The following is a 23,091-nucleotide window of genomic DNA, read 5'->3' on the forward strand; positions in this document are numbered from 1 at the left end:
AAGGGTTGAGATTTGGGGGCTGAGGGCTGTCGTTGGGTTCAGCTTCCAGGGGCTGAGAGGCGGTAGGAGGCTGGGACAGGGGTCCAGGGAGGGACTGCGGGGCTGGGCCGGTTACCGAGGGCGAACTGAAGGGGCGGTGGAGGCGAGCTGGGGGCGCCGGAGCGGAAGTGCGTGTCCCGCGGCTCGGAGGAATACGGCGGGGGCGGGCCTCGGGGCGGGGGGAGGCGGGACCCCGGCGGCGGGGCAAATGCAGCCGAGTCCCAGCCGGAGCCCAGCCCGGCGGCCGCGCCTCCCTCGCGCTCACTGCCCGGAGCCCGGCGCCGCCACCGCCCCGCTGCCCCCGCCGGCCGCGCCGTGACGCGGGTATGAGCCTGGCCCGCCGCCCGCCGAGCAAGCGCCCCGGGCCCGGGCCGTGGCGCCCAGGTAACTTGGGGGGCGCGTGGCGGGGAGGGGGCACCTAGGCCACGCCCGAGCCCGCGAGACCCTGGGCGACTCCAGCCCGAGAACTCTCCAAGCCTATGGGACCTACCAACCCTATCGGGGGAGGGGGCCTCGGGGACCCTCCCACAAAAGCCCCCCCCCCTCCCCCAGGCCCCTGAAACTCTCTCCGGGCTCCTCCTACACCAGCTCTCGCCTACAGGGGAGCCCTGGTCGGGGCCCTGACCTCACCTGTGCCCCACACCAGCCGTCGGAGAAGCCCAGGCCCCTGTGGTCCCCACTCTGGGCCTGCCGCCCGACCGGGCATATCCCAGCCCATCGCAGCCCCCAGCTTCCTCCCCACTTTCCTGCTCCCCATGGCCTGCTCTCTCTCAGCTCCCCCAAATTCCAAGAGACTTGTCTACCCCAGCTGCCCACTGCCCACCACACCTGCAAATGGTTCCTGTCCTACAACTTAAACTCATGGTCAGCTCCCCTCCTCTCCTGGAACCTTCCTCCCCTGGCCATAGGGGACTGTCCACCTTCCCCTCCTGCCAGAGCCCCCAAGGCCCAGCTTCCAGTTAAATGCTTTCTGTCACTGCAAAGAAGCTTGAGCAGAGGCTGAGCACCTGGGTGATGTGGGCAGAGCAGGGCCTCTGTGCAGCCTGCCAGCCCCAAGCTGTGGGTGCCTGGCAGTTGCCAGGATACTTGGATGGAGCATTTGGGGTGTAGGGGTCTGCAAGTCAAGGGCAGTGAGGGGCCTAGCAGGATTCCTGGCCGTGGCGCGAGCCTGGTCTTGTTTAGTGCAGATTCTTTCCTTGCCCCTTTCAGAGAGATGTGGCTGGAGAGCAGGCCATTCCTGCCCCCCTTGCAGGATGGGTTTCAGGAGCTGTGACCCCTCCCACCCAGTTGCTTGCCTCTTTGTGCTTGGGTGCTGGCTACTTTTAGCTCTCCCTTCTCAGGCAGGGCAGCAGGGCTGGGCATGACCTCACCCTACAACCCTGACCAAGATGGGGAGGCCTGGCCACCATGTCAGCAGTACTCTCTCCCCTGAGGCAGCTTTGAACCCAGCTGGGGCCTGGCTGGTTGTTCAGGAACAACAGTTTGCTGACCATGACAGTCAGCCCTGGGAAGGCCCCAGGACCCGGACCCAGGGAGGTGGGAGCCCATCGCTACTTAACATGCGCGTGGAGGTTGAGCTGGGCCCTGCCAGGTGGCTAAGGGTGGTGGTGGGAGGGTGGGTGAGGAGGACAAGTGGAGAGAATTATGCTTTCAGTCCCCAATTACTGAGCACTTACTCTGCACTAGACATGGTTCTGTGCACTGGGATGGAGCTATTAACTAGACAGACAAGGCACTGATGTTCTAGAGTGTTCTAGGAGACAGTGGCCAAGTAGCAAATGAAGAGCTGAAGGAACAAGACAGTCCTATAGTGATGTGTGTGATGAAGACAGTGAAGCTGGATAGAGGCTGACTGGCGGGGCTTCTTTGGCTCGGGTGGTCCGGGAAGGCCTCTCTGAGGAGGTGACCTCTGAGCTGAGACCTGAATGAAGCGTTGAATGAGCCTTGGGACCGTCAGAGGGAACAGTGTTGTAGGCTTGGAACAGCAAGTGCAGTGGTCCTGCGTGGGAAGGATTTAGGCGTGTTGAGCAACAGATAGGAGGCCGTGCGTGCTGAGCCGGGCGGGTGTGGGGGAGATGGGCCCAGAGGGGTGGGTGAGGGGCCCAGAGACAGCAGAGTGGCAGTTGCGTGGAGGCATAACATCATTTGCCTGACTTAAGGGCCCAGGAGACTGTGGTTGTTCAGATGTTCCCTCATCCCACTCTGTCGGGTTGGGTACTTGATCCGTCTTGCCACCCGCCTTAGATGAGACCCGCAGTGTCTGAGCTGGTGGTTTCTTCAGGGGATTTGCATGGGTGGAGGCAGAGGGTGGGATGGGAAGACGCCCTCGTGGCCCCTGATAACAATCACACTGGGGGAGAGAGGGCCTGAGTACAGGTGATGGGAAGTGTCCCTGGTGCCGGAGAGAATCCTGCCTCCTGCCGATAGGATCTTTGCCATGGGGCGAGACAGGGAGATGACAGTGAGGCGTGTCCAGGTAGGGCTGTCCCTGAAGCCCTGATAAGATCCTATCCCCCACGGGGTGGGGAGTGGGGAGGCCCGGCCAGGCAGGCAGCCAGCCGCTCCTGCTCAGTCATTGGTTGCCAACAGCAGCAAGTAGCGTTTGTTCTGGAGCCAAAGCCTCCAGGCAGAATCCAGGTGCCGGGAAGGAGTGCTCAGAGGGGCTACCCTATGGGGCTGGGAGGCCCTGCCCCGCCACTCTGCTGGGCATCAGGGAGTCTCCTGCCCTTTCTGGGGAGAGCTGGGGGAAGGGGGCCTTTGAGTCCAGCTCTCTCTGTACAGGAGCCCTTAGTGGCCTGGCTCAGGGTGGGTGCTGTCTCTGGTTTGGCAGCCATGTTGATGCCAGGCTGGGAGGAGGAATGGGGGGCCCCCGCTCTCCCCTGCAGTACTCAGGGGGCTGCTGAGCACTCTCTGGGTGTTCAGAGCTGAGCTCACAGGCCTGAGACATCAGACCTTGAATTAGTGAGGCATTCTTTGCAGCTGTGGGCTCGAGAGAGGCAGAGCTGGCGGTGGCCCAGGAGTGATGGGGAAAGTGGCCCCAGGTATGGCAAGGCAGGGACTGCCTCAGCCCCGTGCCTGGACTTCTGCGTTCCACCATGAGGCCCCGGTGGGCCCTCACAGGCTCAGCCCGGGGCCACCTGTCCAGCTTAATAATACAGTCCCTCAGGGGATGAGTTAGTTCTGGGCACCCCCACACCGGATCCCGTTGCCTGTCCAATTTGGGGGTCCACCTGTTGACCTTTCCCCCTACCTCCCTTACCCCCCTTTGCCATATCATTTTGGGTCCCAGGCTGGGTCTTGCTCTTGCAAACTTCATTAGGGTCTGAGTGTGGCCAGGAATCCCTGTGACTTAGGGCCAAAGAGGGAGCTGCCGAGCCTTTGCCCCCCGGGCTTCCCGTGGAAGATTGCTCTTTTGCTGGGTTATTTCTGTGGGGCTGGCTCTAGGGCTTAGGGTGTGGGCCTGTGGACAGACAGGGCAGCGGTGCTCCTGAGAGCTTGGCATCACAGTCACTTGGGAAGCTAGCTGGTTGGCGGGGCCATGACAAGAGGCCTGAACTGGGCAGGTGGAAGGCTTGGTTATGATAGTGTCACAGCCCTTGAAATAAAAATAGCCTTTGTTTTGGGGGCGGAAGCTCTGGGTCCAAAGTGGGCAAACAGGTACCCCCATGAGGCATTTCCTCAAAGTGGGACTTATTTTCTGTCTCTCTCTTTTTTTACTGATGGGGAAACTGAGGCATGGAGCAGGCCGCTGGATTCACATTCCTGGCTGTGTCACACCCCAGGCTCCCTTGAATGAACCCAGAAGCCTTGTGGCCAATGGCCAGCCTTGGAGGGGAATTTAACGGAGGTGGTCCTTGCTGTGGGGGCGAGGCAGCCCCATGGGCAGGCAGTAGAGACAGAGCTGGGGAAATTTACCAGTCTCTGGCTGCCAGAGCTCAGGTGTGGTGGGGCTGTTTGGGGGTCAGTGTTGGGAAGGGGACCCTAGACCAGACTTTATAGGAGGAAAGCAAACCACTTGGATATCCCATCTGGGAGGGTCTTGGAACCCAGGGGGGCCGGGATAGAGGGACCGAATGGGCAGGGAGGCAGCTGAGGGTGTGCGGAAGAGGCTATCAGGGTGCAGGTAAGCTAGGGGAGCATCACCCTCTCTGCCCATCCCCTTGTTTGTGTGTGCCCCCGGGGTGGGGGGGGGTAGGCCCATCTGTTCCTTGTTAGGTACTCAACAGACCGTCTTCCAGGAGAGTAATTAATGCCAAGTTGCTGGCGGATCCAGCAGCAAGCCTGTCCCAGGGTTTTATCCTGGCGGCCCAGATGCCCTGCTGACCCCAGAAATGCTGTTCCATTCCCAGCCAGCAATCCTGGAGACACGGGGGGCCGAGTTGCCGGCAAAGCCCCTGCTTCTGAGCCTGAATGGTAGAGAGGGCTTGGGTGGTGGTAGGCAGCCAGAGATGGCCACAGGACGTTCCACCTTCCCTTGCCGCCCCGGGCCTGCCTCCGCCACCCACTCTGAAACTTCTCTTTCGTTGCTGGCTGTGCCCCAGACTTGCTGTGCGACATTAGCCATGTTGCTTATCCTTTCTGGGCAGCTTTCTTTTCCCCCTCCGTCTGTAGAATGGGTGTCGGACTGCGCCATTGCTGAGGACCCCCTCCCCTTGTCTTAGTCTTAGCTTTTATCTGCCTGATTCAGAGCGGCCCCTGCTGGCATCCCCATTTCCTGCTCCCTGTAGACTTCCCCTTGGTGCTCCTCACCGCTCTCTGGCTGTGTCCTCTAATCCAGGGCCAGGTGACTGCTGGCTCTGTCTGTAATTAACTCCTGCCCATGCTTGGGACATGGGGCACTCAGCGCCAGCACCCCCAGACCAGCGGGTTCCCCTAGGGCCAGGGAGAGGTGACTGTTTCCACAGTGGCCACCTCCAGTCGGCCCAGCACATTCCTCAGGCTTATCTGGGGGCCCGCCCCACTGGACTCTGCCCTCCCACCCAGGAGGCAGCACCCAGAGGAGCTACTGAAGAGTTCCAGGGGCCGGGATGAGGGCCTGAGTGGGCTTGACTCTCAGCCTCCCTCCTGGGGCTGGAGAGAACCAGGTATAGACTGGCAGGGGGAGGGTGGGCAGAGGGATTTGGGGGTCTGCTGAGACTGACCAGGCAGACTGTCTTGAAGCTCGGGGAGTGTGGATTTCACTCACACCAGACTGTGGGCCACCTCCTGGGCACCCCACCTCCCCTCTCTCGGAAGGCTCTCCCCTGAGGCCCCTGTGCATGGGAGGGGGCCTGGCTCTGGGAAGGTCACCTTAAGTCTGCTCCAGAGTTGTAACAGGAGATGGGACGGGACAACGGCTCCTGGGCCACCTCCCTCTGTTCCCACCTCCACAGTGGGAGCTGGCGCCAGCCCTTCCAGGAAGGGGTTAACCGCCAGCCCCAGCCGTGAGGGAGGGGACTGGGCTGGACCATTTTCCTCGCTGCTGCCTCCACCTCGGTTTTCCTGAATGGTTCTGTCGTCCCAGGGTGGGGAGGGAAGGGAAGGAAGAAGGGCGGGCGGAGGGAGGGAGGGAGGAGTGTGGGAAGAGGAAGGAAAAAAGAGCGAGACAGCCAGGGGAAGAGAAAGATGTCACTGTCTAATCTCCCTGTCATTTTTATTTCCAGCAGGCGCCGGGCAGAGGAGCTGCTAGAACAATGCTGAGGCGGGCGAGGTGAGGAGCGGCCCTCGCGGCCCCCCCGACGACGGAGTGTCTCGAACAGGTGATAGGAGGATCCGGAAACCGAGGCCACCTGGGCATCCCTCCCCGCTCTCAGCCAGGCCCGGCACCCCAAAGGCAGTGGGGAAACCATGGCGACCAATTTCAACGACATCGTCAAGCAAGGCTACGTGAAGATGAAGAGCAGGAAGCTCGGGGTGAGCCACCCTCCGAGGGGCCTTGCCGAGGGACGGGTGTCCGAGGACCTGGTCTGGAGCCTGCCGCGTCCTGTGCGCGGGTGCCCGCCTGGGGCCGCATCGCGCAGTTGTGGTGTCGAAGCTTCTGGCCAGCCGGCTACCCGGCATGTGCCTGCTGCGGCCCCCACCCCAGCAGGGCTGGCCGGCGTCCCAGCGGCCGGGCCAGGGGTGGCGGCCGACGACGGGCAGGCGGCTGCCCTGCCATTGTTGAAGTTGTGGCCAGGACAGCGGCTGGAAGTGCGGGGCTGTGTCTGAGCCTCTCACTCCCCCTTGTCTCCTCCTCGCCTCGCCTCTCTGTTTCTCTCCTCCCTCTCTTGGCCCCTTTTCTCTTAAGTCCCTTGGTCTCCCCCAGCTTCCATTGCTTTCTGTGTACGGGTCCTTATGTATTTATTTTGGCTATTGCTTTTACTGTTAAAGGAGTGTGTGAAAAGGAGAGTGGTTGGCTGTGCGGCAGGGCAGTGATGTGAGGGTGCAGAGGCTGGTATTTATGTGGTTTAGGAATGAGAACTTAGAGCAGGATGGCCTGTGGCTCTGGGACAGACTGCTTTCCTCTAAGTTGTTGGCGGTGGCTCCTTGCGCACTGGGTGCTTGGCCCAGAGCTGGGGCTTGCTTACAGGGTCTGTGGGGATGAGGCCTCAGATACACCTCTGTGGGCATGCGCCCCCCTCACCCCCTCCTGGTGAGTACAGCCTCCCCTCAACCCCCAGAGAGCATGACCAGGGGCTCCTGGGACCAACTTAATGATCTCAGTGAGGTTGTCCAAGAGCTGCCTCTGTTCCCCTGCTGACCCTCTCCCACCTCCAGTGAGGGGTCCTTCCCCAGTAGGAGGGTATCCTTGGTGACCGAGGTGGCCCAAGTCTTGTGTTTTCACGGGGTCTCCCTTCTCTATCTTCCTCCCCTCCCCCATTGCCCTGATGGGGGTGGGGTGAGATCAGACTTCTCAAGGCTTCCTGGCTCAGCCTGAGTGGGGTGGGGGAGGAACAGGGCTCTGATATGGTTTCCCTGCCTGGAAACCAGACCAAGCAGGGCTGGCCTTGGAGAGGGGTGGTTCTTGCCCCTCCCCCCCTTTTGTGGTCCTGCGCGCCCCTGTGGGCGTGTGTTCTGCCCAGAGTGTAGGAGCTGAGCTGTAGGCATGTCTGGAGTCTTTGCTAGATTTGGATTTGTATCCCAACCTGGGTTTCAGTCCAGGAGACCGTGCCTGGGTGGGCACCACCTTGCTCGGGTCCTGAGAGAGGGATGGAACCCACGTGGAGCACAGAACTAGAGAAACTGAAAATGAGGTGGGGAGGCCAAGGGAGTAGGGGCCCAGCTTCTAGTATGGTTCCTCATTCCTATGGGCCTGGGTCTAGCAGGTCCCTGGGGCAGGGGGACCACCTGGGCCAAGGCCCTGCCCAGTGCAGAGCTTATGGGGAAACGAGAGCCCCCTTGAGGCAGCCACTTGCACTTAGTATCAGACCTATTCCAGGAGGAGACCTGAAACCAAGTGGCCTACAGGTGGACACAGCCAGTGGGAGAGATTGGGAGCTGGGGTGTGGCCACATCCAGTTTGGGTCTCCCTCTACCCAGGGCATTCAGCCTGTCCCTGCAGGTCTGATATGAGGGGCTTTCAGCCATTCTTGTGCCAGGGCAGCCATTCTGGTCTCAGCTCACAAAGGTGAGCCAGGAGGGGCTGAAAGAGCTGGGGAACAGACCCTCCTACCCGCCAGGGCCTTCCTCTGGCAGAGCTGTGGCAGAGTGTTTCTGAAGTGCTGATCAAAGACCATGAGAAGTGGGGAAGGAGGGCTCTTGAGCACAGTGGCTCCCTGGGGCTGTGCGTGCGTGCGTGCGCGCGCGCGCGTGTGTGTGTGTGTGTATCTATCTGTATCTGTAACCAGGCAACCAGGGTGCTCAGGCCCCTGGGCCTTCTGCCCCTACACTGCAAGCTTCATGGAGCCCAAGTTGGCAGGGCATATTGGGGTCGACAGCCTTCATTCATTCATCCAGCCATCCACGGTCTCTTCATATGGTCATTCACTTGTTCAGTAGAGCTGTGTTAACAAGGTTACCAGGATGTGAGTGAAGATTCTGAGAATAAAGTACAGTCTCTGTCCTAAAGGAGCTCCCCAGCTAAGAGCTGAGGCCTGCTGTGGTTTAGGTGGATAGGCCAGGGGCTGTGCCAGGGCCCTGGGTACAGGAGCAGAGATACCTCCTAGAGTTCCAGATGGTCCCAGAAATGGCCTGGTTCTGAGTGGCTTCTTGGCCTGGGGCCCTGCCTACCTGGGGACTGAATGGCAGGGCCGTAGGCATGGGGCTATGGGCCTCTTGCTTCCTCTGCTCTGGGCACCCCCAGTCTCCCTACTGTTTGCCGGTGAGAGGGGGCACCTGTGATTTCTTGGAATAGGCTTTGCCGGGCTTTTGCAGTGCCCACTGACAGAGTAGGCTGAGAGAGAGACTGGGGTGGAGGAGGGGGCCAGGGAAGGAAGAGTCTGCAGCCTGGGCCGGTGGCTAGGCCACCACTGGGGGTGGGGGTGGGGGGGTCTGACAAGCCAGTTTGCCCTGGAGCATGGTTGGCTCCCTGCACCCTGGCTCCTTGGCAGTCAGGATGAGCCCATGAAGCTCTAGAGAATCAAGGCAGTTTTAGGCACGGGGTCATTGGCAGTAGTCGGACAGGAGGGAACCTCGCCTGGGGAGGCACTATGCTGTGGGATAACCCCAGGTTCTTGGCTGTGCCCCTCTGGGGAACCACTGAGAGCCTCTGGTTCCCCAACTGGAACAGGGAACTAATCCTGACCTCCTATACTCCAGAATGTCAGAGGATGACAAGAGAGGGTGGCCAGAGACGAGAGGGGGTATTACCCCCATCAAGAGCCCTCCCCTGCCCCTGAGAACAAGGGCTGTGGTGATGTGCAGGCTCAGAATGGTCAAGGGTCTGATCCCTGTCCCTAGGACACTCCCTCTGTTGTGGCTGGCACTTCCAGAGCCCTGGGCAGACTGTTAGGGGTGGCCTCCAAATATCCATTCTGGATCTAGCCAGCGCTTTGAAAATATCAGCACTACCATTTATCAACCGTTACTTATTGGTGCCTCAGTTTCCTGTCTGTAAAGTGGCAACGATCATCAAACCAACCTCAAGAGTGAGCCTGAGATTGACTGTGAAGAACACTAGGAAGTACAGAAGGGAAACAAACGTTGGCTATTTATATTAAGCTTCGAGCTGAGCAGTAAACAGTGATTCAGAGCACTCTTTGTGCAACCGTCTTGCAGAGCCAGGGACGAAATGCCTGCTTCTTCAATTTGGGGAGGGGGCTTCGCTGCTGGTCCCAGGTTTTCTCCTGGGCTGGGTTTCCAGGGAAGGCTGTGTAGCACTGCCCCCTGTGGCAGGCAGGGGTTAGTCAGGGCCATGTTGGGTGGGAGTGGTCCCAGGAGGCCTGATCCCACTGCCCTCTTGCCCCACAGATTTACCGGAGGTGCTGGCTGGTGTTCCGGAAATCCTCCAGCAAAGGGCCCCAGCGGCTGGAGAAGTACCCAGATGAGAAGTCAGTGTGCCTCCGAGGCTGCCCCAAGGTTAGGGGGCCTGGGTCCTAGCTACCCCAGTCTGTAAGCAGTGATGATTTGCCAAGCCCTGAGGTCCAAGAGCACCCTCCTGGGGGTGGCACCACCGGGGGGGGGGGGGGGCGGTACAGAGGGAGGCATTCCAACCTGGCTCAGTCTCTCCTGGGTGCTGTCACAGGTAACTGAGATCAGCAACGTCAAATGTGTCACGCGGCTCCCCAAGGAGACCAAGAGGCAGGCGGTGGCCATCATATTCACTGACGACTCAGCACGTACCTTCACCTGCGACTCAGGTGAGGAGCGGGGGCTGCAGGTTTCCAGCCAGACTCCCCTGGGCCAGTCATGCTCCAGTGGTGCAGTCGGGAGGAGGCAGAGCAGGACGATCCCTGGCTGGGGGTGATGTGTGGGGGTGAAAGTAGTGTGGGGGGGTGGGGCTTGGAGGGAGCAGGCCCCCAGGACAAGGGGAGACAGGCAGGTAGCATCCACTGGCCTCACTCTCTCTGCCTTGCATGGTGGGACACTCTGGGCTGAGGGCAGATGGATGGGCTGTTGGGGGACCCTGGGCTGGCACGAGGTACCATTTTCTCTAGAGCTGGAGGCAGAGGAGTGGTACAAGACACTGTCTGTGGAGTGTCTGGGGTCACGACTCAATGACATCAGTCTGGGAGAGCCAGACCTCCTGGCCCCAGGAGTGCAGTGTGAGCAGACAGGTGAGGCCTGCCGCTGCCGAGGGGGTGGGAGGAGGGAGGAGAGTCCTCCCCTGGGGAGGCTCCAGCCCCACTCCTCCTCTCCCGCTGCAGACCGCTTCAATGTCTTCCTGTTGCCCTGCCCCAACCTGGATGTGTATGGCGAGTGCAAGCTGCAGATCACCCACGAGAACATCTACCTCTGGGACATACACAACCCCCGCGCGAAGCTCGTCTCGTGGCCCCTCTGCTCGCTGCGTCGCTATGGCCGGGATGCCACACGCTTTACCTTCGAGGCTGGCCGGTAGGACCCTCCTGCCCCCCCACCCTGTCCCACCATGTCCCACCACGATCATGCTGTCGGCCGTCGTTCACTCTGTCAGGCACTGTGCTGGGAGCTTATTTATCAGCATAGAAAACCAAAAGGGAACGTAAGATTTCCAGTTTATAGATGAAGAAATTGAGGCTCACGCCAGGAAGGTCAAGTGCGGCTGTTTCAAACTTCTGGGGCTCAAATCAAATGCTGGCCCTGGCACCTACAGCTCTGTGGCTGTGGACCACGTCTGTTTTCTTCATCTGTCAAATAGAGGATAAAAAAAAGTACTCCACCTCCTAGAATTATGGTGAGGATTGAGCTTGAACTCTGGAGCCAGCCTGCCTAGACTTAAATTCTGTGTAATACCCTGTATAATCCTGGCTAAGCTACTTACCATCAGTAGGCCTCAGGTTCCTCATCTGCAAAATGGTTTGAGAAAATTCAGAACAGGAAACTAAAAGTGCGCAGACCAAAGGGATGGGAGAAAAACCTGAATGGGTTCATTCCTGTAAGGCGTTTCGATCACTGGTACACAGAAAATGCCCAGCACGTTTGGGCTGTGCGGCCAGCACCCCCGGAAGACAGAGGGGGTGGGGTGCAGAGGGCCTGGGGCGCGGCCAGTCTGCGGTGCCAGAAAGCCGGACCAAGCACCTGTGTGTGCGTGGTGTAGTCCCCTCTACCTCGCCCTCGGTGCCTCTCGTGTCCCTAGGATGTGTGATGCCGGGGAAGGGCTCTACACCTTCCAGACACAGGAAGGGGAACAGATCTACCAGCGGGTCCACAGTGCCACCTTGGCCATCGCTGAGCAACACAAGCGCGTCCTGCTGGAGATGGAGAAGAACGTGAGGGTGAGGCAGCGGGCACTGGTCCAGGCTACCGGGGAGGCTAAGAGCATGCCAGTTGTCTCCAGCTGGCGCGTACGCCAGAGGCCGGCAGGGTGCTGGGCTGGAGGCAGGCCGCTGCCCCTGGAGCTAACGGGAGGGCCCCCCCTTCTCTGCCCCATAGCTGCTGAACAAGGGCACGGAACATTACTCATACCCTTGCACGCCCACCACTATGCTGCCCCGCAGTGCCTACTGGCACCACATCACAGGTTCCCAGAATATTGCCGAGGCGTCCAGCTGTGCCGGTGAGTCCCAGCAGCGCCCCACACTCACCTGCCACAAGGTTCTGTGGAGGACCGGGCCTTCTGGGCGGGGGTCCTTTGACCTGCGTCCAAGTCCTGAGCCTGCCTCCGTGTCCACAGGTGAGGGGTACGGGGCAGCCCAGGCCAGCTCAGAAACAGACCTCCTCAACCGATTCATCCTGCTAAAGCCAAAGCCCGGCCAGGGGGATGGCAGCGAGGCCAAGACCCCAGCCCAGTGACGGCAGGGCCGGCGCGCGCCAAGGACCGCCGGGGCTGCCTCTTGCTGGGCCGACTGCAGCGTGTTGTGGACGCCCTCGAGGGGCTGCTGGCCAAGAGCCTGGAGAAGCAGAGCAAGCTATCCCTTCCTTGCCCCCAGGGTGAGGCTGGACCAAGGCAAAGGGCTGGCCACACCGCCAGAGCATGTGCGGGGCTGGAGCTACTGTGGGACTATATACTGTTAATGATTTTAATATATATGGCTTATGACATATTCTGTACTCCTGAGATTTCCCCCATCCCTCCCCGATACCACATACAGTTTTTAATCCCATGACCGGGTCACAGTCAAGGCTGTTTTTGAACGTGAGGGCAGCTGTTCCCTGTCCTCCATGGCACAGCCCTCCTGCTGCCAGGACTTGCTTGAGTGGCCAGGGCCAGAGGAGGGAGACAGAGCTCCAGGCTGGCGCTGGGACCGCTGGCTTTCCCCAAGCAGCCCAGGGGCTGAGACAGCAGGTGGCTTCTCAGTTCCTCTGGGCCTAGAGGGGCACAGGAAGGAGTTGAGCTTCCATTGTGCCTCTTGGCAGCCTTGCACTTGGGAGTTTTAAGCAGAGGTGACATCTGGTTGACACCTCAGGTGAAAATCTGGTTTTAAAATGTAATTTTTGCCCAGGCTCCTTCCTGCTTAGTAGGCTGAGAAGATCCCCCAGGGGTGGGGGTGCAGGTCACCTCAGCGAGGAGGAGGAGGGCCGGTCTGAGCTCTTCCCCACCCCGGGGCCAGGCTGCAGGGAGCACCCCTCCCGCACCCTCACTGACCTGGGGGTAGGTGATGTCCCAGCAGAGGGAGCCCCTCTGCCCTGTTTGGCCACCCTATGGCCGGCCAAAAGCACTCGGAAACCGAGCCCTTCCCATCTCCTCTTCCCCACATGGTGCTGAGGCTCCCTGCTGAAATGCAATTAAAGCAATTGATTTTCTAGTGCTGGTATTTATTGACTACCTTGCAGAAGGGCTATCTTTCTATTCCCATCAAACCCTCGGTTGCGTGTGTGGGTTTTTGTTTTTTTTTTTAAATACTTTAGGGTTCTGATTTGTGGAACAGACCCTGTTGTAAATAACCACTATTCAAGCTGTGGCAGAATGATACAGCAAGAGGCCCCTCCAGGAGCGCCCTGGAGCCAGAGACGGGCCACAGCCGGCTCGGCACCAAAGGCCTTGGAGAGGGAGGTAGGGCCGGCTGGCTCAAGTTAGTGGCACGATGACGCATGAAGGAGATTATGTTGTGCTCTTTATTGCCAAGAATAAAAACTTTTAAAAAGACAACTCCTGAATCAATAAATATCCCTTCCTTTCTGTACCGAATCTCTGGTTTTCTCCAGGCTTCTCCTGCCAGGCTGCCTAATTAACTACTTTGGGCATGATTCTACCCTACAGGGGTAAGGGGTCAAGGCCAGACCTTCCCTTCATTAAGGCCCTTGCCCCCCAGCACCCAAACTTAAGTAATCAGGCTACTGGCAGTGAAGTTCATAACTAATGGGTAGAGAATGAAATACAGGGTTTACCTGGGGCAGGGAGGCAGCCAGGCTCTAACACTCTTCTCTAAGGGTTCTCAAATTAGGGACACTTGGAGATTTGAGCGAAGTGCCAGCAGCCTGGCTCTGGGCAGGGACTGGAAGGGGTTGTAGGCAACTTGAAGGAGGGTTCTAACACTCAATCCTAACACTGGAAGTCCAAGGTACAACTGTGAAACCTCCAACTGTTGGACAGAAAGGGTTTGAAGACCTGAAATGACCAACAGAAGAAAGTCCAGCTCAGTGGTTCTCAACAGACTCCCCCAAAGGCACATAAGAAAACGCATTGGAAGGGATGTCCTGGGGAATGCCACTGGCAATGAGTGGGCAGAGCCAGGGACGTGAGATGTCTAGTAAAAAACTGTCCTGCCTCAAATGCCAGTGGCATGCCTGGCAATCTGAGCAAAGCTGGGATAGGCCGCCTCTTCCATACGGCTCCCTTTCTAGTGGGTACTGACGGTTTGCCAAGAAGCCCGAGCCAACAGCTGTCCACATCCCAGTAGCTAGAAGAGGCTCTGGAGAGACAAATCCAGCTGCTGGCCCAGATCCCCCCCTTTTTTGTTCAAACAGGTGAGCTGTGCTAGTTTATGGTTAGGACATCACTCTGGATCTCGTGGCTTAACTGGGTCTGTAAATCACTCAGCTTCTTCTTCAATCCAGAGAGGGCTGACAGGACAATGGTCTCAGGGCGCAGAGAGCCACAGGACTCGACGTTGTAGTAAAACCTAAGAGGAAGAGTCTGGTGAGAGCCCTCCGCGAGGCAGGCTGGCTCAGCCGAGCGTCGGCCTCGGATCATGCGCTCTCTCCTGGGTGGCTTCAACCTCTTACTAACGGGGGTCCTGCTGTACATTACGGGACTCCAAGGAGGCCACAGCTAGCTCAAAAAGCTACTGGGGAAACCTTAAAACACTTCGGAGTGCATGTGTTCCACATGGAGACAGTGGAAAGTCAAGTTAACAGTGGCTCACGTTCACTGTCAGAAGACTGGTCACTTCTGGCTCTGGGCAGACCTCTTCTTTGGGGATTGCTCATCAGAGGAGGAGCAGAGTGAAACAACCGCAGGGCCCCTCATCCCACAGTGACCAAGGGAGATGATCACCAGCCCTGGGACCTGCACCCGCCATGGATTCTGCAGCTACCCTTCCTTCCTCAGCTCACGGGCACTGGGACGTGAGGGAAGGGTCTCCCGACTCAGACCTTGCACCAAAACCATACATTCTTACACACTTCATGTGCCGGCCTGGATCTTACCTCTCTGGCTTGCCGTTGGGGTCGTAGGGAGCCTGTGACTCATCTTCGTCCAGCTCTGAGTACTCGCTCTTTGGCCTGAGGTCAAATACAGGTCAGCACAGGGCTGCTACAGCTGCTTTTAGGGCACTATGTCCACAGTGAGCCTGCCCCGACCCCAGTGACTGGGAGCCATTTCCACACCAACCCACTCTGAATGCCTTTACTCCCAATGAGAACATACCATTCCTCAGGCTTGGGGTACACTGTGTGCCTCAGGGCATTGTCAGGATCATATTCAAAAGCCACCCCTGCGGTAGGGTTCCACTTGGCATGCTCCTTGCCAAAGCCCTTTTTGGCATAGGCTCGAAGTCTCAGCTCCTGGCCCTTCCTCAGCTTGACGATGAGGATGTCTGTGGGGAGAGGTGTGAGTCAGTCAAGGGCCGATAGACACCGTCCCCTGAATTTTGACCTGGAATACCACCAGAAGACCACACGATCAGGAAAAACAGCCCAAAGGTCAGCTGACAGAGACCAGGGAGCACGAGAAGCTGTGTCTGGTCTTGCCTCTGTGCTGGCCTGCAGAACGACGAGCCGGGCAGAGATCCGCATACTCCCCCCAGCCCCTTACCGTCCTGCTCGACGTAGTCATTGGGGTCATTATCTCGGTTCCGGGAGGTCACCTGGAGGGAGCCCAAACAGAGGCATTTATTAGCTGCTCGTCTCCCCAGTCACCTCTTCTGGCAACCATGTTCCCGCACCTGCCGACCAGGGACAGGATGCCTGGGAATGAGGGGTACTAGGATTAAATCTGTGCTGGAGCTGGACTCCAGCCTCTGCCTCACGGCCTGGTGACAGCCTTTTCAGTCAAAACAGTACCCTCTCAAAGGGTCCTTGGGTGACAGAGGGTGGGCACACAGCACAACAATGCTCCTGTCCACCCTGGCTACTGTCCAGAATTATTAGCACTTTTAGGCACCAGGCTCAGTTGAAGGCAGAGGGTAACTTAAGGGAAATCAGCATCTTGTAAGAAACCACCGAGTCTGGCTCACTTCGAGCCAGGAGGAGAACAAAGGTCCTGGGTAGGACACTGTAAGACACTGACTGGAATGACCCGGGGGCTGTTGGAGATGAGGTCTCGAGACGTGACGTGACGAGTCTGATCTTCGTTGCACCGCACGTCAAGAGTGAACTCCACTGAGCACTCGGGGCAGAACTCTTCGCACGTGCAGTCCTGAGGTGGGAAGACAAGCAGGAATGAGCCTATGGAGAGGTGGTGAGCCTTGAGCTCCCTGCTTCTAACACCCAGTTCCTTAGATTTCTTAACGTAAAAGGGCTGCTCTCAGGCTCCAGGCTCTTGTGGGCCATGCCAATCTGGTACACCATTCTCCCGGGCCGCCCAAGTGCAGGCCCTTCCCAGTTTAGAGACCACCCGTACCTGTTGACGCCTGGGTTTACTTTCCACCTCCAGCAGCTGCCAGGCCACCACCGGGAGACACATTGCTAAACTCTCACCCTGGCCCTCGGAGCGCCCTTCTTCAGGGATACAAGGCGTTAAGCAAGAGAATGATGCTTTCACGCTTTAGAGTGCAGCTTCCCATGAACTATGTGGACTAGCTCGGGAATGCAATCATCATTTAAAATAAAATGATCCAGGCAACAACAGTAAAGTTCTTTCAAGTTCTAGACTACTTTTTCTTTTAAAAACAAAACAAAAAAACCTTTCCATAATGGAAAATCTCATGCATTCACAAGAGCAGAGCAAAGCAGAAGAGACTACCACCGTGTAACCATCACTCAGCTTCAATAACTAGCAACAGTTCTTTAAGCAACGACTCTTGAAACAATCCATTCCTACGTTAGGGACCATCTGCTGCAGTTTAACTTCAGGCGAGTTACTGGAATGTAACCAAGCAAACTGTTCGCCCCCTCGGGCCAATGAGGAACATCTAACCTGCTTCTGAGGTTTTTCAGACTAGGAGGAAGAGCTAGACGCCACACCTGGACAGTGTGCAGTCACACACAGGTGAGGCGGGCAGGCAACCGAGACCCTAAGTAGAAATATGAAATGCCTGGGGTGCCTGGGTGGCTCAGTCGGTGACGCATCCGATTCTTGATCTCAGTTCAGGTCATGACCTCAGTTCACAAGATCGAGCCCCGTGTCCGGCACTGTGCTCACAGGGCAGAGCCTCCTTGAGATTCTCGCTCCCTTTCTCTCTGCCTTCCACTACCCCCCTTCAAAAATGAATGAATAATTAAGTAAATATACAGTGAATATATATATATATATATATATATATATATATATATATATATATATATATATGAAAGAAATGGAAGGGGAGCACCCGGCTGGCCCGGTCAGTAGAGCATGTGACTCTTGTTCTCGGAGTTGTAAGTTCGAGCCCCGCATTAGGAGATAACAAAAAGACAAAAACAAAAACCTACTAAAAAAACACTAAATTAAAGAAACTGGCATGAAAGAGATGAAAAGGTACACAACCTCAAAAAAATATATATCATAAAGGAGAGGGATCTGAGATTAAGAGCCTAAAGAAGTGTAACAACCAAATGCATGCATGGATCTTTGCTGGATGACAAAAAGCAAGAAAGGACATGTGAGGGACAACTAGGAAAATCTGAATATTTGAAATACGACAAAATAATGCTAATAGTCTTAAGCATGATGGCATAGTTATGTAGGAAAATATCCTTATTTTTAGGACAAGCATGCTGAAGTAGTTAGGGGAAAAGTGTTATGGTATCTGCAACTTTCAAATGGTTCAACAAAAATAACACGGATAGGAAAAACAAAGATGTAGCAAAATATTAGCAATTGGTAACTAAAGCTGAAAGTAAGTGGCTGTTTATTATTTGATTCTTCTAACTTTTCTGTAGATTTTCAGGAAAAAAAAAAAAAACAGAAAAAAGGGGAGGAGACCATAACATCTTTGTTCAGCAAATACTAGAAAAACACTTAATGGATGGAATTGCTAGGTCATGGGGCATGCATATCTTCACCCACGACATTGCCAAACTGCTCTTCAACTGGTTGTACAACTGTCCCCACCAATATCTGTGATGTTTCATTTCTTACAAAAATCTGGAAACGTGAAGCAAATATTGCAAAATGTTGGACTATGACAAGCTGTTTGGTGGGAGCAAGAGTACTGGTCAGATTATCTCCACACTTTCCTGTGTACTTCAATCTCTCTTTAAAAAACACAGATTTAGGGGTGCCTGGGTGGCTCAGTTGGTTAAGCATCCAACTTTGGCTCAGGTCATGATCTCACAGTTCGTAAGTTTGAGCCCCACGTCGGGCTCTGTGCTGACAGCTCAGAGCCTGGAGCCTGCTTCAGATTCTGTGTCTCCCTCTCTTTCTGCCCCTCCCCCCCTCCCCCGCTCACACTCTTATCTCTCTCCCTCTCCTCTCAAAAATAAATATACATTTTTTAAAAATTCAAAAAAAAGATTTATAACACATATCAAATTAGCCACACAAAAATGGCATGACCTTGGGAATATTAGAGGATGGGCTGATTAAAAATCACCCAAAGCCACCAAGGGGGAAGAGTCTCAAGCTGTTATCTAATGGAGCCCTGGGGAAAGGATGCAGGGAACCTAGTCCTGTCCCACTCCTTCCAAGTCCAAGGCCTGTTAACATATCACAGGAAGGAAACACAGCCCTAGAGGAAGGGCCATGTTTAACGAGGACCACCTACAAGGAGAGGCACATATCTGGCAGACAACAGCCCTCAGGTGCTGCTGTGGGGGACAGTCCCACTCTCTTTCCTTGATCTCACCCCTACCTCTCCCTAATTCCCTAACCTTCTGTTGACTCCCTTCAGCCTCCTAGGCTCCCGTTACTGGGAAAAGACACCCTGGAGAGCAGAGTCTGAACAGATCAGACTCTGAAAAGGCAGAGCCCCCACTGCTTGGTATAAATGGGTATTCTGGTATATACCCCATCTTGTGTGGCTGGCAGGAGAAACTCCCTGATGCCCCTGGGGCCTGATCATCTGAAGCCTGGCAGGACCAACGACCAGTGCCTGCTTGGGCTCTAAGGCAACATTTCCATGCTGTCTTTCTAAAAGCTAGAAGGAAAACGTCAGGAAAATCCCTGAGAACTGAGCCCCCTACCCCCACGCACATCCCACCCAATCACACAGCATACCCGGGAGTATTGCAGCTTGTCCACAATGTCGTCACTTGTGAGGGGGATTAGTCCTGGAAGAAACAGAAAGACATTTTAAAGCAGTCCAAATGGTCAAGTCAAAAGGAGAACCTAGAAGCCCCCTTGGGAGTGAGGAGGCTCCCTCCTCTGACACCAGGCACAGCCCCCTCCCTTCCACCTTTCACAACCCGGCACTCACCGAGCCTGTGAGCGATGAACTCATCATGAAGGACTGAAGAATTGGCATCAATTTGAACCCAGTCAATGGCTAAAAAAAAAAAAACAAAAAAACCCAAAAAAACCCAAGAAAGCAGACATGCAGTTCGGCCACCAAATTAAAGACCTCGAGCAGTGGTTCTCAAGATTTAGGAAGCACCTGATGCTTACTAAATTGCAGGGGCCTGGGCCAGACTGCCAGAAACTGATTCCACAGCTCCAGTGGGGGCTAGGAATCTGTATTCTAACAAGAACCACATGCAACACAGCCTCCATCCCTACTCAGGCAGATTTAATGCAGGGGGTTCCCTGTCCCACACAAAAAATACTGACTTAGGGAACAGCATGGCAGTGAGAACATGTTTCTTTAAGCTGAATATTTCTGTGAGAAGCATTTACATCTGCTATCCGTGTCAACACCAAATCCATAAACACAAACTACTTGGGCACTTAAAAGTTAGGGAAAATTGGGGCACCTGGGTGGCTCAGTCGGTTGAGCGTGTCTGACTCGGCTCAGGTTATGATCTCACGGTTCGTGAGCTTAAGCCCCGTGTTGGGTGCTGTGTTGACAGCTCACAGCCTGGAACCTGCTTCAGATTCTGGGCCTCCCTCTCTCTCTACCCCTCCCCGGCTTGCATTCTCACTCTCTCTCTCTTTAAAAAAAAAAAAAAAAAAAGGCCAATCTCACAGAAGTAACACAGGCTTATGGTCCATATCTCATTTTATGATACAATGACCAAATTACTCAATGTAACTCTTTATCATCAATCAACTAACACATAAAGAATTCCTTTAATGTGCACAGCATACTAAGTATCAAACCCAATTCCTACCAGCAATGAGCTAGTAGAAAGGTAAGGACTGTATTCCCACACACACTTGACTTAAACACATTCATTAACACCTGTATGCAAACAAATTCATAAATCAAATGGCATTGGAGCCCAACTACCAAAAAGGGTGTGGACACTAAGAGTGGAAGTCAGAAGAGGACCAGTTAGGACCCAACCCGCTTTGTCCTACACTTTCTATTGTTTCCCCAAGCCAAGTAAGGACCATAAGCCAAGCTTTTCTGACTCCGCCTCCTTACTCCCAATAACCTCCTACTCCCACGTGCCCTTACCCTCTCCTGCGCAGGTGTAAATCCTCTGAGCCTCCTACAAACCAAGCCTCGCCTGCCCTCTGTGATACAGATACCAACACTTCCTCCCTGCAAGCTTTCCCCTCACAAAACTCTGTCCAGACTAAAGACACTTGTCCATTTTACACTGTGTTATATTTGTGTATGTCTTGTCTCTACCTCAAGCTTCGGAGAATCCTGGAGCTGGGGTCTTCAGATGTCTTAACTTTTGTATTCCCCCTGTGGCCTGGAATGTAGCAGGTGATCAGAATCATCCGCAGAACTGAATGTGTGGGGCAAGTGGCATTCAGCCTCTAATACCAGGGCCGCCTCACAAAGTACAACTCCCTCGTTTTACTCATGATGAAACTGAGGCCCAGAGACATGGAGTGGTCAGGGAGGAGGAGGAGGGTCAGCACTCCAAGCTCTGAGTTGAAGAAGTGCCTGGGGATTGCAGTGGTGGAAACTCCATGCTCTCCTTCACCAAACCCTTGGCCTGCTTATTTCCTTAGGAGTCTGCACACTTGTTGTAGCAGCCGAGTTACATTCCTTTCTCCAACCCAAACTTTGAGTTGACACTCCGAAAATACCTGTAGTATATTTATAAGGGTGAAAAATACCTGGAGCGACGTGGCTGGAACCAGAGCCGATCCTCCTCCCTCTAAGCGCCAACAGCACTGTAGCTCTACTTCTCAACTACTGACCCAAGGCTACCCCGCAGCAGCCTCAGCTGCGGATTCGCCTTTCCCGGGCAACCCCACTGTGTGCTCCACCAGGGCAAGAACCCTGCACCGTGCAGCCTTGCAGTCCCAGTTCCTAGCACCCTGCCTGGCACTTACGTGTTCCCTAAGTACGGCTGAAGGACCGGATTCATAAAAAGACATCTACCGGTACTCAACACGAGGCATTTAAGAGAGATTCCGTTACGCAATCCCTGCCATCGCTCTGCAAGCACTGTTAACGTCCGAATGCCACAGAGAAAAACACGGCACGCAGCTGAACACTTGCCCAAGTTGCACAGGGGCAGTAAGTGAAAACGGTGTTCAAACCCGAACACGCAGACTCCCGAATCCATGCTCTTCGCCAACCCGTAGGTTAAGAGTGGACCCAAGTGGCCCTGGGCCGAGGGTACAGGGTCTGATCAAATCTCCAGCACTGCTGTCCTTTCAGAGCCCCCACTACCGGCCCCACCAGGCCCTGGGTGTGGGCGGGCAGCGGCCCCGAGGTGTGTGGGGGAGTGTGTGGGCAACGAGAGGTGGGGTTCGCTTACCTATTATGGGCACCTCGGCGATGAAGACCCTCCGAATGGAGTTGGCCACCCTGAGGGATGAAAACCAATCGGCGTGAGGGCGCCGCAGCATCGACGCCGGCGCCCCGCGCCCACGGTTCCCAAAGCAAAAACCCCGCCACTCGAACGCAGCTCTAGGACACGACCCCCACCCGGCCCGCGCTCGAGCCCCCCGCGCTCCGCAGCCGCCGGCCTCTTCCCTCAGCGGCCTTACGCCAGGTCCGTGTTCTCGATGATGAACTTGACATTCTCGTCGGTGAGCTCCGTGATCCGGACGGTGGGCTGGTTGGCATACGGCATCGTGCCCAACCACCCGCCGGACCCTAGGACTTAGCACCCGTGCGCCGCCGCCGCCGCCGCCGCCGGAAGTGGGTCAGCGCGGCCCGCGCCGCTTCGGCACAGACACGCTCACAGCGCCACCTGCTGCTCGGAGGCCGCCGCCGCTCCGAGCCTGGCGTTTCACACCCCCACCTGCTTTAAGGGCACCAGGTGCAACCACCTTGAGGGGCGGATTTGACAAAACGTGCTCACGCCCTCGATTCCACAACACTTCCAGGAATTCATACTGCCTGCAGTTGTCAGCAAAGATACACGTACAGGGGCGTTCACTACAGCACTGCTTGTAATGGCAGAAGATAACAAAACTAATTGTCCATTGACGGTTAAATACACGAACATAGGAGTACTATGATGTCTTTAAGAGAATGAAGTAAATCTGCCCATTTACGGAAAAACAGAAGCATACTTTAGCAAAGTATAGTAGAATGGCAAATATATACCCGTACCCTTTCCCTCCACCCCCAAGTCTGGATCGTGCTCTTTGGAAAATGCAGTAAGATACAACGCCCATTCAATGCATCATCTGCAGCCTGTGTAGTCGTGGTGGGTGGGTAGGGGCCCTTCATCTCTGCACCCGCATCTCTGCATGCCTGGCAGCGTGCCCCTCACAGGGTGGATGCTCAATAAAGATTACCAAAGTCCTCTCAACAGCCTGGAGAAAGGTTTGAATGGGCCTCAAAAGGTGACAGCTGCTCATACAGAGAAGAGGCTCTAAAGTAGAACTTAGCAAGAGCTACATTTAGGGGGCAGAATTAGAGAGGAGATAGAGTTTGATTTAGCTAGACATGACACCTCTTCCTGAGGCAGAGGGAAAGGGCATGGAGGGGGCCTTTGCTTCATAGCCTGTGTCATCTCAGTAAATTAAGAATTATGGTTGTCTGCGGAGTGCGAGAGGGATGTTACGAAGGATAAAAGAGAGCATGGGATGAAATTTGCAAGAGCTACCATAGGGGACCTGCCAGGGTGTCACAATACAAAGAATTAAAGAGGTGCGGAAGGGGGCCAGTGAAAGGCCAAAGGACTTGAAACACTGATCAGCTTGTGACTTCCCCCATCGATACCCAGTGGACCTAGAAAAGACATGGCAAAGCAGGAGACAGACGCCCCGGGCCGAACCGTGTCCCTCTAAAATGCTGAAGCCTAACACCCGACACAATGGCATTTGGAGTTGGGAGTCTTTGGAAGGTTATGAGAGGTCCTGAGGGTAGGAATAGGGCCCTTATAAGAACAGAAGGAGACACTAGAGCTCTCTCTGTCCTGTTGGAACATGGGGAGAAGGTGGCAAGTCAGAAAGACCACGAGAAACTGAATTGG

The 23,091-nt window shown here is 55.7% G+C and overlaps 2 protein-coding genes across 7 annotated transcripts; one reads left to right on the top strand and one right to left on the bottom strand.

The window, feature by feature from the left end:
- The first annotated feature begins 267 nt into the window (after positions 1-267).
- On the top strand, positions 268-12,821 carry DOK4 (docking protein 4). 6 transcript variants are annotated; one of them, XM_027075832.2, is made up of 9 exons: positions 290-423; positions 5,023-5,123; positions 5,682-5,931; positions 9,406-9,513; positions 9,680-9,794; positions 10,092-10,211; positions 10,302-10,491; positions 11,213-11,351; positions 11,509-12,821. In XM_027075832.2, the coding sequence occupies exons 3-9, from the start codon at positions 5,866-5,868 to the stop codon at positions 11,866-11,868; spliced, it is 1,098 nt and encodes a 365-aa protein (XP_026931633.1). In that variant the 5' UTR covers positions 290-423; positions 5,023-5,123; positions 5,682-5,865; the 3' UTR covers positions 11,869-12,821. The 6 variants fall into 6 exon arrangements, with proteins under 6 accessions (XP_026931635.1, XP_026931633.1, XP_026931637.1 ...); XM_027075836.2 differs by having other exon boundaries at positions 5,685-5,931; XM_027075837.2 differs by lacking the exon at positions 290-423 and having other exon boundaries at positions 2,355-5,123; positions 11,509-11,632; positions 11,750-12,821.
- A 292-nt stretch (positions 12,822-13,113) lies between these two features.
- Positions 13,114-21,815, bottom strand: POLR2C (RNA polymerase II subunit C). Its single transcript, XM_027075838.2, has 9 exons — positions 21,653-21,815; positions 21,421-21,470; positions 19,014-19,082; positions 18,815-18,867; positions 15,746-15,874; positions 15,272-15,323; positions 14,885-15,053; positions 14,665-14,739; positions 13,114-14,138 (listed from the first exon to the last, which is right to left on the bottom strand). Exons 1-9 carry the CDS (start codon positions 21,736-21,738, stop codon positions 13,994-13,996), a joined length of 828 nt encoding a protein of 275 aa, XP_026931639.1. The 5' UTR covers positions 21,739-21,815; the 3' UTR covers positions 13,114-13,993.
- Between the last annotated feature and the right edge of the window lie 1,276 nt (positions 21,816-23,091).

This window comes from Acinonyx jubatus, chromosome E2 (genome assembly GCF_027475565.1).
Source record: "Acinonyx jubatus isolate Ajub_Pintada_27869175 chromosome E2, VMU_Ajub_asm_v1.0, whole genome shotgun sequence".
In the NCBI taxonomy this organism is placed as follows: domain Eukaryota; kingdom Metazoa; phylum Chordata; class Mammalia; order Carnivora; family Felidae; genus Acinonyx; species Acinonyx jubatus.